At 42.9% G+C, this 19,550-nt stretch overlaps 1 protein-coding gene across 3 annotated transcripts in view; it reads right to left on the reverse strand.

The window, feature by feature from the left end:
- The window catches only part of KCNAB1 (potassium voltage-gated channel subfamily A regulatory beta subunit 1), a 570,878-nt gene that overhangs the window by 502,682 nt on the left and 48,646 nt on the right, over positions 1 to 19,550 (reverse strand). The window contains exon 1 of one of the 3 annotated variants that reach the window (XM_077488104.1): positions 12,094 to 12,360. The exons of the other annotated variants lie outside the window; for them this stretch is intronic. Within the exon in view, the coding sequence (XP_077344230.1) occupies positions 12,094 to 12,335 (242 nt within the window). The 5' untranslated portion in view covers positions 12,336 to 12,360. Of the gene's footprint in view, positions 1 to 12,093; positions 12,361 to 19,550 lie in introns of those variants that run through there. 3 annotated transcript variants of the gene reach the window in all.

The following is a 19,550-nucleotide window of genomic DNA, read 5'->3' on the forward strand; positions in this document are numbered from 1 at the left end:
GAATTAAAGTATGTGAAACCTGTTCACATTATTGGCAGCTCATTTGTGGCCTAAGGATAATCCTAGATTATCAGTTTCTTGTAAATGCCTTAATTCTCAATAATGACATCACACTATACTATACACCAGGGGCGGCCTGTCCGTTAAGGATGCACAGGCACCGCCTCTCCTTTCAATCGCCGCTGCCACCCCCTATTCATGCATCCGGCCCCTTTCAGGATGCTGGGTGCATGAACTACAGCATCAAAAGTCCACATGCGGTGCTAAAATACATGTTAAAACACAGTCCTTGGGTAAAAGAAAGCATGAATCTCATCACCAGCTTCATTGTGTACAGACAGCACTCCACACTACAGTGACTAACAAATCTCCTTACCAGAAGGAAGATGGTAACAGGCATGTAAATCGACTCACACTCCAATCACTACAAGAAGAGCTCAGGCTGTAGGAAGAAGGGCTTGCTTCAATAGCCTCACTGGATTGCCAAGACACTAGAGATCTCAGATGCTCGACTCGCAATGCATCCTCTCAATCAAATACTTAGGCCCCTTCACATGGCAAGCCTGCTCAGAGCCACCTGTCCATTATTCAGGCAGATCTGAGCGGGCCACCCATTGACTCCTATGGGAGATGGATGTCAGAGGTGATGTGTCCGATGACACCCATCTGCCATCCAATCCGCTAAATTCAGACATATGGTGATACGTTTGCCATCCATCTGGGCGGATCGGATAAGATCTGATGAGAATGGACAAGCTGTCCGTTTTCATCTGATCCCTCCAAAGGAATCAGCCTCACTCTGACAGGCTCCTCCCTGTCATCCACCAGTTCAGCGGAGATCAACAGAGAGATCTCCTGCTGAGCTGGTGGATTCCGCTGAAAGGAGTCTGCCTCCTGTGAATGAGGCCTTACATTACATAGATGAAAACAAACATTGGTTGCATAGATCGCAATGCCACGGATCAGTGGCAGGATTTTTTTAAGTACCTGATTAGAGCCAGAGGCTCTAATAGGCTTCAAAATAGAGTGTGCTCTGGACGCAAAACATTGCGCTCAGAGCCTACCCAGGTGTGTTAGAATAGTGAATGAAGTTTAATTATTCTAACACTGAATTGCCTCTTCTCCATCTGATACCCATTTCCCGATTGGCTGAAAGGACAGACAATCCTCCTAGCATGGATCCTAGGAGGAGGAGACGAGACATGCATGGCGGAAGCCGCCATGATCCACAAAAGGAGGAAGGAAGATGTCCTGGCTGTCCTCCCGGGGGGTTGCTGCCGACCGATCTACCGTCCTACCGGGGAGGGCGTGGGTTGTTTGCCACCCCTCCCCCCCCCAAAAAAAAAAAACACCAGCCTCCACTGCTATACACTTTACATCACAGACAGGACTATTACATTTTTATATTTTTTTAAACACCTGTGTAAAATTTGCCAAAATTCCGATGCTTAAAGTAGAACTAAATTCATAAATTTAACAGTTTCCAGTTAAAATCAGGGGTTGCCATAAATGATAATTTTCACATTTTTCCTATGTTGTTACCAAACTCTCAAATCATCCAATGGCTGATGTCATAGCGGATCATATATGCAACACCATGGTAACTGCAAATCAAACAGAGGCTAAGATGGAAGCTTCCTTGGCTTTAAAGGATAGGAGAATTTGGTTCCGCTTCAAGGGTTGATTCGCACTAAAATCACACAGGAACATGGAGCGTGTTACCATGCAATTGAGTGCAGTGCAATTTTCAGCCTATTCACTTCAATGGGCTGCAATCAAACTGGATCGTACAAAAATGAGTGCATGACCTACTTTTAAAAATGCACTGCAACCAAATCGCATGGTACTGAGGTACCATGCAATCCAGTGCAGGCAAATGCATTGCGTTTGCAATCTGCATTTGGGGTGTCGCTAGGAATACAATGACACCCACAGCAGATCGCACACCCAGTGAATTTTTAGGACAGTGCAGGAAACGCACACAGAACACAGGTTTCCCACACCACATTCTGGTGTAAATGAGCCCTAAACTCAGCAATGTTATATCTTCACATGTAAAATCTGATGACATGGGTTTCATTGCTTCAAAAGCAGCAAATGTGAACATTAGCCATGCATTCAGCAATTTAAGTATGAATCTCTATTACTAGAGAAACTGTAGGTTGGATAGTTTAAGGTCTTGACTAAGATTACCAGATTTTCAAACTGTAATCTGGGGACACTTACTAACCACACCCACTTTTAAACCACAGCCACAAAAAAAGTCAACCTCATTCGTAGTGACACCCACAAATTCATGCTTCTATTTTTAAAACGTCCTGAAACAATAGATCACAAACATTTGGATTAAGAGGCAGACATTGAAGGTTTTTAGACAAAGGGGCTTATTTACTAAAAGCTGGCTGTTCACATTGCAAGAGAAATTGCACAGAAAGTAAAAAACAAAAGAGCATTTTTGCTTGCATGTGAATAGATGATGGAGGTTAACAGAGCTTCAACTCATTCACTAAGCTCTGGGGAAAATATCTTTGCAAGGCGCAATTTCCTACACAAAATAAACTATTTGCTTTTAGTAAATAAACCCCAAAATAACTTGGGTGCTATGAGAAGGGCAATGATGCGGCATGTGCAATTTGAGGATGTGGTTAAATTGCTGTGGGCATGGCTTAAAAAGGTATGGTTAAATAAAACCTAAGCCTATGCCGCTATGGGTCAAGAGAGTGTAGGGGTCAGGATTAAGTAATGTACAATGTGCTGGAATCAGGAGCAAATAATACACATATACCCAGTCAAGTGAACAGCCTCAGATGATACACAGAGATGAAAGAAATCTTCCTACATAAGTTTTACTTGTTTACCTGCAGCCCTCTCTTCCCTGCACCCCTTCAAAAGTGCATAATCATGTTAAATTCTTCTTCATCTGTCAGGAGCACAGAGGAGGGGGCAGAGAGGCTGCAGTTACAGTGTGTGAGAGCTGAGTGGAGGAAAGGAGCACGCCCCCCTCCAAACAGCAGAACTGTGTTGTGAACAGACATGCTGCGTGCTGAGCTCTCCCTCCCCCTCCCTCCCGACACAAATTTTATCTCATGTATCAGAAAAACTTCTCAGAAGTGACTCATGCTGAAACAGAGGAATGAAGCAGAGGAGAGGAGAGAAACAACACTTAGAGCTTTGGCAAGAGATACAGTGAGGAAAATAATTATTTCATACCCTGCAGATTTTGTAAGTTTGCCCACTTACAAAGAAATAAAGGGTCTATCATTTTTATCATAGGTGTATTTTAAATGATAGAGATAGACTATCAACCAAAAATCCAGAAAAAACACATGTTATAAATTGAGTTGCAGTTCAGTGAGTAAAATAAGTATTTGATCCCCAAGCAAAACATGACTTAGTACTTGGAGAAAACCTTGTTGGCAAGCACAGAAGTAAGACGTTTCTTGTAGTTGGTGACCAGGTTTGCACACATCTCAGGAGGGATTTTGGTGCACTCTTCTTTACAGAGCTTCTCTAAATCCTCATGTTTCTTGGCTGTCACTTGGCAACTTGAAGTTTCAGCTCCCTCCATAAATTTTCTATAGGAGGTGAGTCGAGTTAATGCCAAATAGCTCAATTTTCGTCTCATCTGACCACAGCACTTTCTCCAAATCCTTCTCTGAATCATTTAGATGTTCATTGGAAGGACTGTACATGTGCCTTATTGAGGAGGGGGACGCCGTGTTTGGAGGAAGAAAAATGCTGACTAAGACCCTAAGAAAACCATCCATACAGTCAAGCACAGAGGTGGAAACATTATGCTTTGGGGCTGTTTATCTGCTTAACCACTTTCAGACCGGACCAATTTGCTGGTCAAAGACCAGACCACTTTTTGCGATTCGGCACTGCGTCGCTTTAACTGACAATTGCACGGTCGTGCGACGTGGCTCCCAAACAAAATTGACGTCCTTTTTTTCCCACAAATAGAGCTTTCTTTTGGTGGTATTTGATCACCCCTGCGGTTTTTATTTTTTGCGCTATAAACAAAAATAGAGCGACAATTTTGAAAAAAACGCATTATTTTTTACTTTTTGTTATAATAAATATCCCCCAAAAATATATAAAAAAACATTTTTTTCCCTCAGTTTAGGCCGATACGTATTCTTCTACATATTTTTGGTAAAAAAAATCGCAATAAGCGATTATTGATTGGTTTGCGCAAAAGTTATAGCGTTTAGAAAATAGGGATAGTTTTATAGCATTTTTATTAATAATTTTTTATTATTTTTTTTTACTAGTAATGGCGGTTATCAGCGATTTTTATTGTGACTGCGACATTGTGGGGGACCCATCGGACATTTTTGACACATTTTTGGGACCATTGTCATTTATACAGTAATCACTGCTATATAAATGCAGTGATTCCTGTGTAAATGACACTGGCAGTGAAGGGGTTAACCAGTGGGTGGCAGTGTAGGGGTTAAGTGTTCCTAGGGGTGTGTTACTAACTGTGGGGGGGTTGGGCTTTCATTTAGTGAACACTGATCTCTGCTCCAATCACATGGAGCAGAGATCAGCGTCACTAGTTGCTAGGCAGAATGGAGAAATGTTGTTTACAACGGCACTTCTCCATTCGGGCGCTCCGTGAGACGATTGCGGGGATGCCTGCGGCGATCGAGTCTGCAAGTCCCGGGACCGGACTCACGGGGGTCCCGACCAGCGCGGGAGCGCGCCGCCGGCGGCGCGCTCCCGATGGCAGGGCGGCAAATTTAAAGGGACGTACATGTACGCCCATTTGCCTGCCCGTGCCATTCTGTCGACGTACATCGTCGTGCGCTGGTCAGCAAGTGGTTAAAGTGGAACTTTACTCATAACAACTTGCTTCTTGCTGGAGGCTGTCATTTTGCTGAAGCCCAGAGCCCCCAAACAGCAGTAAATCATAAAGTGGAACTAAACCCATCCATTTAACGGCTTAAAAAAAATCTTACATTCCTGGAATGCCGGAACTGCTAACTGTCACATTTGTTTGTGTCCTCAACCAAACTGTCAAACCATCAAATGGCTGATGTCATAACTGCTCACATGTGCATCACCATGGCAGTTGCAGTTTAAACAGTTTGGTTATATAATGTGCCTATGTGCCTATGCACACAGACACGTAAACAATATATTCTTCAGAAATAAAAGATGGAAAAATCAGCATTTTTGTTCAGTAATTTACGCCACATGCATACAAATGCACATTTGTCCATGAACTTTTTGCGAATGCAAGAATACGTTTGTGTGCATGCGCACAAAATTGCGTGAGCGCATATACATGAAAATATGCGCAAGGGCATACCATAAAAATGGCTGAAAAAATATCTGCTCAAACAGGAGTATCACGTGCAAGAGGCCTAAAGGATAAGATGGTTTAATTCTGCAGTGCCTAAAAGTGCCTAAAATGGGAGAGCAACTGAGCATGTGCAGAGTAGGGTGAAACACTGTATTACTGGATTTTAAACAGTATAGACACTTATTTTGAATGTTTTATGAAGCTATACTTGCAAAATGGGCCAGCCTGAAGTGATCTAGCAGGACTTAATTTTTTGACTTAAGTTCCACTTTAAGGTACAGACCGAATTTGCCGCATTGGATGAGAACTTTCTTCCCGCAGCCAGAACACTGAAGATGGGCCGTGGATGTGTCGTTCAGCATGACAATGACCCAAAACATACCGCCAAGGAAAAAAGGAGTGGCTCATGAAGAAGCACATTAAGGTCATGGAGTGGCCTAGCCATTCTCCAGACCTTTATCCTATAGAAAATTTATGGAGGGAGCTGAAACTTCAAGTTGCCAAGCGACAGCCAAGAAACCTTAAGGATTTTAGAAAATCTGTAAAGAAGAAAATCCTGAGATGTGTGCAAACCTGGTAATCAATTACAGGAAACGTCCTACCTCTGTGCTTGCCAACAAGGGTTTCTCTACCAAGTACACAGTCATATTTTGCTTGGGGATCAAATAATTATTTTACTCACTGAACTGCAACTCAATTTATAACATATGTATTGTGTTTTTTCAGGATTTTTGGTGGATATTTTGTCTCTATCATTTAAAATACACCTATTATGAACGTTATAGACCCTCCATTTCTTTGTAAGTGGGCAAACTTAAAAAATCTGCAGGAGATCAAATAATTATTTTCCACACTGTAAGTAAAGACTACAGATATACAGTATCTCACAAAAGTGAGTACACCCCTCACATTTTTTGTAAATATTTTATTATATCTTTTCATGTTACAACACTGACGAAATGACACTTTGCTAAAATGTAAATTAGTGAGGTACAGCTTGTATAACAGTGTAAATTTGCTGTCCCCTCAAAATAACTCAACACACAGCCATTAATGTCTAAACCGCTGGCAACAAAAGTGAGTACACCTCTAAGTGAAAATGTCCAAATTGGGACCAAAGTGTCAATATTTTGTGTGGCCACCATTATTTTCCAGCACTGCCTTAACCCTCTTGGGCATGGAGTTCACCAGAGCTTCATAGGTTGCCGCTGGAGTGCTCTTCCACTCCTTATCTGGAGACGTGCTTGGCCAGTCCATCCCCTTTACCTGCAGGTTCTTTAGCAAGGCAGTGGTTGTCTTGAAGGTGTGTTTGGGGTCGTTATCATGTTGGAATACTGCCCTGAGGCCCAGTCTCCGAAGGAAGAGCATCATGCTCTGCTTCAGTATGTCACAATATATGTTGGCATTCATGGTTCCATCAATAAACTGTAGCTCCCCAGTGCTGGCAGCACTCATGCAACCCCAGACCATGACACTCCCACCACCATGCTTGACTGTAGGCAAGACACACTTGTCTTTGTACTCCTCACCTGGTTGCCGCCACACATGCTTAACAACATCTGAACCAAATAAGTTTATCTTAGTCTCATCATACCACAGGACATGGTTCCAGTAATCCATGTCTTTAGTCTGCTTGTATTCAGCAAACTGTTTGTGGGCTTTCTTGGGCATCATCTTTAGAAGAGGCTTCCTTCTGGGATGACAGCCATGCAGACCAATTTGATGTAGTGTGTGGCGTATGGTCTGAGCACTGACAGGCTGACCCCCCACCACTTCAACCTCTGCAGAAATGCTGGCAGCACTCATACGTCTATTTCCCAAAGACAACCTCTGGATATGATGCTGAGCACGTGCACTCAACTTCTTTAGTCGACCATGGCAAGGCCTATTCTGAGTGGTACCTGTCCTGGTAAACTGCTGTATGGTCTTGGCTACTGTGCTGCAGTTTCAGGGTCTTGGCAATCTCCTTATAGCCTAGGCCAGTGATGGCGAACCTTGGCACCCCAGATGTTTTGGAACTACATTTCCCATGATGCTCCACTATACTGCAGAGTGCATGAGCATCATGGGAAATGTAGTTCCAAAACATCTGGGGTGCCAAGGTTCGCCATCACTGGCCTAGGCCATCTTTATGTAGAGCAACAATTATTTTTTTCAGATCCTCAGAGAGTTCTTTGTCATGAGGTGCCATGTTGAACTTCCACTGACCACTATGAGAGCGTGAGAGCACTAACACCAAATTTAGCACACCTGCTCCATTCACACCTGAGACCTTGTAACACAAATGAGTCACATGACACCGGGGAGGGAAAATGGCTAATCACGTGTATGAAGTCCAGTTATTTGTTAAAGTGTACGCGTTGCTTGGCACGAGCAAAGGTACCCTCTGTGCCAGGCAAATTACCCTGTTTCAGGGGCCTAGCATAGCATCCACACCTCCTACAAGCATATATCTAGAGTTATTATCATTCTTTTTTTTTTAATAATGAAGTTTATTAGGTATTGAAGCATATACAGACACATTGATTCAAGAGTCAACAGGAAAAGAAAGGTACGTCCAAATTAATTTTTTAATGAAAAAAACACAGACAAAAACACAGGTGGTGTACTAAGATGTTAAACCTTTATTCAGACAATGTAACTGTGAAGTCATGCAGACTGCTTTCCCTATGCATTATTTTTTGATGAGGCATTGGTAAAAAGATGCAAAAAGACTTGTGCTATTTGCATATGGCAATGGTATTCAATTACATTCCATTTCCCTCTTCCCAAACTGGAGACTTTAACTCTCTCAAACAATAACTATACATTTAAATAAAAAATACAGTCAAAAGCCCACTACTGTGTTTCACAGATAACCAAAAATATAAGATACTCCTGGACAGTTCTGATATTTTTTAAAGGATTGGGTAAAATTGATACAGTAGTTCACAGTGAGTACACCCCTCACATTTTTGTTAACCACTTCCAGCCCAAGGACCTCATATATTGTCTTTGAATTTCAGAGGGGCTATCTGAATGATATCTGCAGCTCAGGCATCATTCAGATATCATCTCTTAGAGCCGACGATTCTGTGCACCGTAAGAACAATCATAGCGCTTGATCATTCTTACAGGCATCGGGAAAGGGCACCAGACTCGCCCGTGCGATCCGCGACCCGGAGAAGGAATCCGCCACTGCCATACAATTATCATAGAGATTTTCAATGACCAAATGTTCCCCAGTCATCTCTATGACTGTCAGAGGCCCGGACACGACGTTATGATGTCATGTCCGGCCGGCGAAAGTAAACAAAGCACTACTCTTGGTTGGAAAGAAAGAGATTGGTCATTTTTTTAATCTCAATCTTTCAAGCCTGGAGGTCTTATAAACCCCACATCTCTCCATAAAGATGACCTGTCACGCACCATTCCTATTACAAGGGATGTTCACATTCCTTGTAATGGGAATAAAAGTGATAAAAAAAAAAAACTAATTTAGAGAGAAAGTGTAAAAATAAAAATATTATGTAAAATAAACAATTAAAAAAATTAAAATGTAAAGTACCCCCGACCCCGTATGCTCAAGCACACGTAAGTCGTGGCCGCATGTAAATGCCATTCAAATCACACATGAGGTATCGCTGTGTGTGTTAGAATGAGAACAACAATTCTAGCACTAGACCGCCTCTGTAGCTGTAAACCTGTAAAAAAAATGTAAAGTGTCGCCTATGGAGAGTACCAAAGTTTGGTGCCATTTCACAAGTGTGCACAATTTTAAAGTGTAACATGTTGGGTATCTATTTACTCGGCGTAACATCATCTTTCACATTATAAAAATTGGGCTAACTTTACTGTTTGTTTATTTTTTAATTCATAAAACTGTTTTGTTTTTTTTTCCAAAAAAAGCGTTTGAAAAATTGTTGCGCAAATACTGTCTGACATAAAAAGTTGCAACAACAGCCATTTTATACTCTAGGGTGTCTGATAAAAAAATATATAATGTTTTGGGGTTCTGAGTAATTTTCTAGCAAAAAAAATATGATTTTTACATGTAGGAGAGGAGTGCCAGAATAGGCCCGGTATGGAAGTGGTTAGTGCTTAAGTAAAAAAGTCCAGATTGGGCCCAATTAACCATTTTCCCTCCCCGGTGTCATGTGACTCATTAGTGTTACAAGGTTTCAGGTGTGAATTTGGAGCAGGTGTGTTAAATTTGGTGTTAATGTGAAGATAGCCCTCTCCTTGTGTTGTGATCATGCAATAAGTTATGCATTTTGACGCTATTTATGTCGTTCCATGGTGTGCTGGCAAATATCTTCATTGTGACTTGAACCAGTATCCAGCTGGTGGTATGTATTAAATTTGGTGTTATTGCTCTCACTCTCTCATACTGGTTACTGGAAGTTCAATATGGGACCTCATGGCAAAGAACTCTCTGAGGATCTGAAAAAAAGAATTGTTGCATTACATAAAGATGGCCTGGGTTATAAGAAGATTGCCAAGACCCTGAAACTGAGTGACCATACAGCGCTTTAACAGGACAGGTTCCACTCAGAACAGGCCTCGTCATGGTCGATCAAAGAAGTTGAGTGCACATGCTCAGCGTCATATCCAGACATTGTCTATGGGAAATAGACGTATGAGTGCTTCCAGCATTGCTACAGAGGTTGAAGGGGTGGGGGGTTAGACTGTCAGTGCTCAGACCATACGCCACACACTGCATCACATTGGTCTGCATGGCTGTCATCCCAGAAGTAAGCCTTTTCTAAAGATGATGCACAAGAAAGCCTGCAGTTTGCTGAAATTTTGTAAAGTTGGTTGCTGCTGCAACACAAGTCCTGCTGGATGAAACATGGAACGTAGAGTGCAGTTTTATTCAATAATGCTATAGGTGTTCATGGCTGTAGATACCATGATAGGCCACAGTGCAAGGAGGCATCACCAAGGTTTAAAGAGGTAATAAACCCACATTTTCCTGCATACGTTTCACATGTATATCTGCTGTCATCAGCTTTATATATTCTTTAGAAAATGAAGATTGTGTTAGAATTTTTACTTCCTCTGTCATCAGTGGGAGGGGAGTCTTGACATGGACTGTGTCACAGCTGATTGGAGGAAAGTCACACACCCCCCTCCACATAGACAGGGGAAGAAAGAAACATGCAGAGCTGTGCTGTGAATAGACCAGCTCTCTGCTAATTATTTATAGCAACACAAATTTACAGCTGCTTTAATGTCCCATGTCGGAGAACTTGTCAGAAGTTATAATGCTGATAACAGAGGAACAAAGCAGCAGAAAGACACAGGACTGCTTTGAAGAGAGATAAATAAACACTACAGATAGATGTGCCCAGGTCAGATTTCATGAATCGAGTTTACATCCACATTAACGGTAATTAAAAGTATTTATAGTTAGAGAACAATACCATGGTGTATTACATGCTTTCCAAAAAAATCTGGTTTATTCCTTTTCCTAACAAGTATTTTCTTTTATGAATTGCCCTTACATTTGCTATACCTGGTAGGTACATCAGTAGCCAACATCTCTCCAATCCCATCCAGACACTGTTGTACCTGTCCCTCAATAATATGCATACCAATGACACTGGGTCGTTTTGCAGGCGCTATTGCGCTAAAAATAGTGCCTGAAAACCGACCTGAAACAGCCACTGCTCCAGGGCTTTCACACTGGAGTGGTGCACTAGCAGGGCGGTAAAAAACAAGTCCCGCTAGCAGCATCTTTGGAGCAGTGAAAGAGCAGCACTTTGCGTTGGTTTTAACCCTTCTTTGGTCGCTAGCGGCTGAATACCTCTGCTAAAATGACGGTAAAGCGGCGCTAAAAATTGTGCCATTTTACCGCCAACGTCACTCCCGCCCCAGTGTGAAAGGGGCCTTAGTAAAACTGGAAAGTGCAAAATCTGGTGCACCTGTGCATGGTAGCCAATCAGCTTCTAACTTCAGCTTGTTCAGTTAAGCTTTGATTAAAAAAACCTGGAAGCTGATTGATTTCTGTGCACAGCTGCACCAGATTTTGCACTCTCCATCCCCATTGTGAACACGCTTTGTTTTTTAACAAGTACCTGTACTGCCCTCCAAAAACTCAGACACCAAATCGTGTTAGTCTTCCCAATTCCTGCTGTACCCAGACCTAGATCTCTTTTGACAGTATCCATGTATGAGTATACAAACATAAAAAAAAAATCTTTGCGCATAAACACTAATAGTTTTCAAAAATGTGCATGTAAAGTTACTCAAAGCAATATATTTCCATATTGCCCTGTACAATTTGAACAGCAATAACCCATAGCAACTATTTAGAATCATCTTGCCACAATCAGAGTTTTTGTTAGGTGTTCTACAATACAGAAGTTTATAGATTGTCGCCGCTCTTAGCGCTACATTATAAGTAAAAAGGCATTTTTTAAATCATTGAATTGCATTGTACAGCAGCCAATCAGCAACTACCATTCTCTCACCAAGCTGAAAACAAGAAACTAAAAATCGTGAGCGATTCTTTGGATTTCTGCAAAGGTTTGTGGTATTAATTAAATAATTCTATTAATATAAATTACATTTTTAAAGCAAGTAATATATGTAACTGTTATGACACCTTTCCCATTGGATTAAAAATTCACTTTATGACCATGTTAACTCGGATTGGATTTTGAAGCCCCGTTAAAATATTAGTATTTCTATTTGGATATACAAACAATTTATAGTATATGACTTTGGATGTTAACTGGCAGCCATGTGCATAATCTTGCCACAACAAACTACTATATAAAATAGTTCATAAAGTCTACCTGTAGATCATTCCTGTTTCAGCCTTAACTGTATCCTTCAGGGACAGCCCATGAACATACACAAATCTCTCTAGGCATTTCTGCTCCATGCTTGAGTTAAGTGTCATAGCCCAACAACGAAGCGGCAGACAAGTTTTGGGGGCAGAATTTGTCTTTTTAATCCTGGCAGCAGAATCACTAGTCTTCTGCCCCCCAAGTTTAGGGTTCGGAATATCTGTATAGCTTGGCTTGTAAAGATGCATATTCCTTGGGCAGAGGCAGCGCACAGTTGCTTCTGTTTAATAAAACTCCATGTGTCTCCAAGCTCTCATGGAAGATTTGTGCTTTGTTATCCCTTAACAGATCTAAATGTAGGGAAGCAAAATGGATATAATAAACATCATGGGAATTTGCTGCTACCTTTCGCTCCCAGTGGAAATGGTTGTCACTGATACATTTTTTTTTTAAGCCATCATGTCGTGGACCCCTGCCAGCAAGAATTTATTTTCTATGTTCAGATTATCCTTAGTCTAGATTTGACAATGGGGATAAAGTCGATGCCCTTGGGACATACTGCTTTTCCCATGTCCTTATATTTAGGTAAAGCAAAAATATTTTTGCAGGATCCAGTCCAAATACTTGTTCTCATGGTGTCTATTTAAGGCTCTGACTCAAACAGACTGGTAAAAGGGCAGATAACTCTAACAAGGGCAGATGGAAAAACACGCTATCCTTGCCTAGTAGTATTTTATTTCACAAAAGGTTACTTACTTTACAGATGGAAAGTTAATGAATATAAGATGGTCTTGAGATAGAGTTGGGCAGGAAATACCTTTCATTGGTTACTATAGGCTACTGCACTTTACACATTTCTCTTATTAAAACAGACATGTAATCTGAAAAATAATATGCAAGCATGATCACTTTTTTAGTAGAAGAAACTTTTTATGTCTCTTCTGCCAAAATATTCTTTTCCTATTTTGCTAACAATTTGTATCCTAACACTGCCTAAATCACATGTGCTATACACTATACACTACCAACATCTGCCAGATGCTAAGTAGCGGAGCCAAGTGACAGAATCATTGCACATGTATAGGAGTTGCATCATCGCTGGCCACCTTTATGCCAAAGAAAGAAGCCGGCAGGAGAGTCATTTCAGCAAAGGTAGCAAAAGCGGAGGTATATTTGTCATAATGTACAACTTTTTGCATGACTTTTACAAGACTTTTTTCAAGATTTTTTGATATTAATTTAAAGAAGAAGTTTGGGCTAATACAATCTTAGCTTAACCACTTTCAGACCGGACCATTTTGCTGGTAAATGACCAGAGGTCTTTTTACAATTTGGCACTGCGCTGCTTTAACTGGTAATTGCGCGGTCATGCAATGTTGTACCCAAACAAAATTTGCGTCCTTTTCTTCCCACAAATAGAGCTTTCTTTTGATGGTATTTGATTGCCTCTGCGATTTTTATTTTTTGCGATATAAACGTAAAAAGACCGCAAATTTCGAAAAAAAATGATATTTTCTACTTTTTGTTATTAGAAAAATCCAATAAACTCAATTTTAGTCATACATTTAGGCCAAAATGTATTCAGCCACATGTCTTTGGTAAAAAAAAAGTCAATAATTGTATATTTATTGGTTTGCGCAAAAGTTGTCACATCTACAAACTAAGGTACGTTTTCTGGAATTTACGCAGCTTTTAGTTTACGACTGCCTATCTCATTTCTTGAGGTGCTAAAATGGCAGGGAAGTACAAAACCCCCCCAAATGACCCCATTTTGGAAAGTAGACCCCCTAAGGAAATTGATAAGTGGCATGTTGAGCCCATTGAATATTTTATTTTTTTGCCTCAAGCGACTGAATAATGACAAAAAAATATATATTTTTTTTTTTTTACACAAAGTTGTCACTAAATGATATATTGCTCACGCATGCCATGGGCATATGTGAAATGACACCCCAAAATAAATTCTGCTGCTTCTCCTGAGTACGGGGATACCACATATGTGGGACTTTTTGGGAGCCTAGCCGCGTACGGGGCCCCGAAAACCAAGCACCGCCTTCAGGCTTTCTAAGGGCGTAAATTTTTGATTTCACTTCTCACTACCTATTACAGTTTTGAAGGCCATAAAATGCCAAGATGGCACAAAACCCCCACAAATGACCCCATTTTAGAAAGTAGACACCCCAAGCTATTTGCTGAGAGGCATGTTGAGTCCATGGAATATTTTATATTTTGCCACAAGTTGCGGAAATATTACAAACTTTAATTTTTTTTTATTTTTTTTTCACAAAGTTGTCACTAAATGATATATTGCTCACACATGCTATGGGCATATGGGAAATGACACCCCAAAATAAATTCTGCTGCTTCTCCTGAGTACGGGGATACCACATGTGTGGGATTTTTTGGGAGCCTAGCCGCGTACGGGGCCCCGAAAACCAAGAACCGCCTTCAGGTTTTCTAAGGGCGTAAATATTTGACTTCACTCCTCACTACCTATTACAGTTTTGAAGGCCATAAAATGCCAAGATGGCACAAAACCCCCACAAATGACCCCATTTTAGAAAGTAGACACCCCAAGCTATGTGCTGAGAGGCATGTTGAGTCCATGGAATATTTTATATTTTGCCACAAGTTGCGGGAAAATTACAAACTTTTTTTTTTTTTTTTTTTTTCACAAAGTTGTCACTAAATGATATATTGCTCACGCATGCCATGGGCATATGTGAAATGACACCCCAAAATAAATTCTGCTGCTTCTCCTGAGTACGGGGATACCACATATGTGGGACTTTTTGGGAGCCTAGCCGCGTACGGGGCCCCGAAAACCAAGCACCGCCTTCAGGCTTTCTAAGGGCGTTACAGTTTTGAAGGCCATAAAATGCCAAGATGGCACAAACCCCCCCCAAATGACCCCATTTTGGAAAGTAGACACCCCTAAATTTAGGGGTACACTAGTGAGACTAGGTAATAAATGGCGGGTGCCCTGAAACTATAAAAAAATAACTAACCAACCAGCGTCACCTGTAACAGTTATATGGTGATCACTGGTGAAAGGGTTAACTAGGGGGCAATCAGGGGGCTTTATGCGGTAGTATATGGGGGTCCCTGGCGCTATAAAAAGCTGTGGCGAACCTAAATACCTACCTGCCTAACTAGCGTCACCTGTGACACTAATACAGCGATCAGAAAAATGATCGCTTATTAGGCTGGGTTCACACTGGAGCGATGTGGGAACGCCACGAATGCGCGGCGGGTTCCCGCATCGCATGCCTCCCGGCGGCAGTTCACACTGCCCAATGCGAACTGCTGGGAGTGTCAGTGAAATGTTAATGACACCCCCAGATCAGTTCGCATATCGCAGTGCGATCTGCAAACTCGGATCGCATGGTGTGAACACCCATGCGATCCGATTCTGCTGCGGACCAAAAAAAGGGTCCCGTGCGAGTTTGCGGCGGGTGCGACACGAATTCAGCCATACTATCTGTATGGCTGAACTCGAATCGCACAGAGATCGGATGTGATTTGCACTGCAGTGCGGTGCGAATCACATCCGTTCTCATAAACCGCTGCAATGTGAACCCAGCCTTAGTGACACTGGCGACGGGGGGTGATCACGGGGTTAAACCTTTATTGGGGGGGTTAGGGGGGTACCTTAGAACTAAAGGGGGCTAACCCTAACTGCCCTAACAGTTATTACAGTCACCAATGACACCCGCTGGGTGATCAGGGGGTTAAACCTTTATTAGGTAATAAATGGCGGGTGCCCTGAAACTATAAAAAAATAACTAACCAACCAGCGTCACCTGTAACAGTTATATGGTGATCACTGGTGAAAGGGTTAACTAGGGGGCAATCAGGGGGCTTTATGCGGTAGTATATGGGGGTCCCTGGCGCTATAAAAAGCTACGGCGAACCTAAATACCTACCTGCCTAACTAGCGTCACCTGTGACACTAATACAGCGATCAGAAAAACGATCGCTTATTAGGCTGGGTTCACACTGGAGCGATGCGGGAACGCCACAAATCCGCGGCGGGTTCCCGCATCGCATGCCTCCCGGCGGCAGTTCACACTGCCCTATGCGAACTGCTGGGAGTGTCAGTGAAATGTTAATGACACCCCCAGATCAGTTCGCATATCGCAGTGCGATCTGCAAACTCGGATCGCATGGTGTGAACACCCATGCGATCCGATTCTGCTGCGGACCAAAAAAAGGGTCCCGTGCGAATTTGCGGCGGGTGCGGCGGGTGCGGCGGGTGCGGCGAATGGCTGAACTCGAATCGCACAGAGATCGGATGTGATTTGCACTGCAGTGCGGTGCGAATCACATTCGTTCTCATAAACCGCTGCAATGTGAACCCAGCCTTAGTGACACTGGCGACGGGGGGTGATCACGGGGTTAAACCTTTATTGGGGGGGTTAGGGGGGTACATTAGAACTAAAGGGGGCTAACTGCCCTAACAGTTATTACAGTCACAAATGACACCAATGCAAAAAAAAAAAAAATGACATTGGTGTCACTGTGACTGGGGGGCAGGGGTAATTGGGGGGGTGATCGGGGGGGTGTGAGTGTGCCTGGCATGTTCTACTGTGTAGTGTCGTGTTGGTGCAACTCACCGATCCTCTCTCCTCGGTGTCGGAACGAAAAATACCGACACGGAGGAGAGATTACATCACTTCCTCTCCTGTGTTTACATTACAGGAGAGGAAGTGATGTCACGGAGCATTTTCATTCGTCGGGAGCGATCGCGAGGGGGTGGCCATGAATGAATGGCCATCCCCTCGTCCGGGATCGGTCCCGAACGAATACCGACCGCCGCGGGCACCGGGCGGGGGCCCGATCGGGCCCCCGACCCGCGGGAAGGCAGGGACGTACATGTACGCCAATATGCCTGCCCGTGCCATTCTGTCGACGTACATCGTCGTGCGGCGGTCGGCAAGTGGTTAAACCTTCTTCCATGCCCATTCTAACCCCGATACTAACTATTCTGTAAACCAGGGATGTGCAATTAGCGGACCTCCAGCTGTTGCAAAACTACAAGTCCCATCATGCCTCTGCCTCTGGATGTCATGCTTGTGGCTGTCAGAGTCTTGCTATGCCTCATGGGACTTGTAGTTCTGGAACAGCTGCAGGTCCGCAAATTGCATATCCCTACTGTAAACGAAAGATGCGTATACCCACCTAATGTAAGGGCACTTCAGTCAGATGAACAGCAGCTTCAGGGGAGAGGAAGGACAGTGGACAATGGATGCCATCACCGCCAAGGCATTGCAGCTGTTGTCACTGCTCTCTCATCTCCCGTGAAGCCGGAAGCCGGGGAAAGATCATGTGACTGCGCCAGAGCACCCTAGGATTGGGTTCACAAATGCCGCGGTGCGGTTCACAGCATGGGGTCCGATGCGTCCCTGTTCACCAATTCAGGTGCGAATCAGGTCCACATTTTTGCCTGAATTCACACCTGAATTGGAACAAAAGATGCACAGGACCATTTTTAAATGCGGACCATGGCAGACCCGGAGCTGTGTGAACTGGCTAAATGGAAAACCAGTCACGCCCACCTGTCATGCGAATTTGATGTGGGGAAGCCCACATCCAATTTGCATATGTGTGAACCCGGCCTTAGATTAGGTGAGTATACACATCTTTTACAGGATAATTGGTATAGGGGAGGGAGCAGGCTTAAGTATTAGCCTCTTTTTGAAGGTGCATGATCTGGGACCTTCTCCTTTATTACTTGGAGAATCCATGACCCAGAACAGCTGTGTTTCCCTACCATGGCTTCTATTTATTGTAGTGCACTAAATAGTCAAAGATAAGAATAATGCTGCTTCATAAACGGTAAGTGTTTTTTCACCTTACTGCATCCTATGCAGTAAGGTGAAAAAACACCTGTCAGTGACCGGCCCCCAGCACCCCCCCTGTTTTACTTACCTGAACCCTCGAACTTGACCGACGGGGAAGCGCCGTCTCTCGGTTAGGGGGTTCTCGGCTGTTGATTGGATAGATTGTTAGCAGCACAGCCATTGGCTCCCACTGCTGTCAATCAAATACAATGACATGGGGGGGGGGGGGCTGAGTCCTGCATTCGGCGTCCATGGACGTCAAATACTGGACTCAGGAGCGTGCCCCACAAGGTAAACCCCCCCTTCTCCCAGGGGGTTATCTAACATGAGGAGGACTCCAGAAGAGCAGGTTCGTGGCCACTCTGTGAAAAATGAGCTGCACGGTGGAGGTAAGTATGACATGATTGTTATTTTTAAAAAAAAAAGGAATCATTAGTATCACTTTAACTAAAACAGTTATCTCAGAGTGATCCATGTACATTGCAAATGTAACGCTCCCCCCCGCAGGAGCTACTTGGTATGTTGGGCTCCCTGTTCTTTGGCCTCAACTCACCTGACACACCTGCTTGAATGAAAATGATCACAATAGCTTTTAGGAGCAAAAATATGAACACCCTGCATAAGACTAAACTATAGCATCAGAGAATAAACACCAGACTGGTCCACTGGAAATAAAGGTAAGCTTAACAATGCAATCACTAGATTATAGCAGGTTAAAATAAGACACTGTACCAAATAAGCAAAGTTAACCCAGCAATAAACTAAAATAAAAAGCTTCTAAAAAGAAAAAAACACTGTCAGCACTGACACTGTAGCAAACAGTATTAACAAAAATAACTAACCCACAGTAACTCTTCTGCAACCATAACCACTTTACAGTGCACTCTAACTGAATGACTGTACAGGTCCTTCTCAAAAAATTAGCATATTGTGATAAAGTTCATTATTTTCTGTAATGTACTGATAAACATTAGACTTTCATATATTTTAGATTCATTACACACAACTGAAGTAGTTCAAGCCTTTTCTTGTTTTAATATTGATGATTTTGGCATACAGCTCATGAAAACCCAAAATTCCTATCTCAAAAAATTAGCATATCATGAAAAGGTTCTCTAAACAAGCTATTAACCTAATCATCTGAATCAACTAATTAACTCTAAACACCTGCAAAAGATTCCTGAGGCTTTTAAAAACTCCCAGCCTGGTTCATTACTCAAAACCGCAATCATGGGTAAGACTGCCGACCTGACTGCTGTCCAGAAGGCCATCATTGACACCCTCATGCAAGAGGGTAAGACACAGAAAGAAATTTCTGAACGAATAGGCTGTTCCCAGAGTGCTGTATCAAGGCACCTCAGTGGGAAGTCTGTGGGAAGGAAAAAGTGTGGCAGAAAACGCTGCACAACGAGAAGAGGTGACCGGACCCTGAAGAAGATTGTGGAGAAGGACCGATTCCAGACCTTGGAGGACCTGCGGAAGCAGTGGACTGAGTCTGGAGTAGAAACATCCAGAGCCACCGTGAACAGGCGTGTGCAGGAAATGGGCTACAGGTGCCGCATTCCCCAGGTCAAGCCACTTTTGAACCAGAAACAGCGGCAGAAGCGCCTCACCTGGGCT

This window comes from Lithobates pipiens, unplaced genomic scaffold (genome assembly GCF_037356315.1).
Source record: "Lithobates pipiens isolate NorthernLeopardFrog02 unplaced genomic scaffold, aLitPip1_a1.2 Scaffold_18, whole genome shotgun sequence".
Lineage (NCBI taxonomy): Eukaryota > Metazoa > Chordata > Amphibia > Anura > Ranidae > Lithobates > Lithobates pipiens.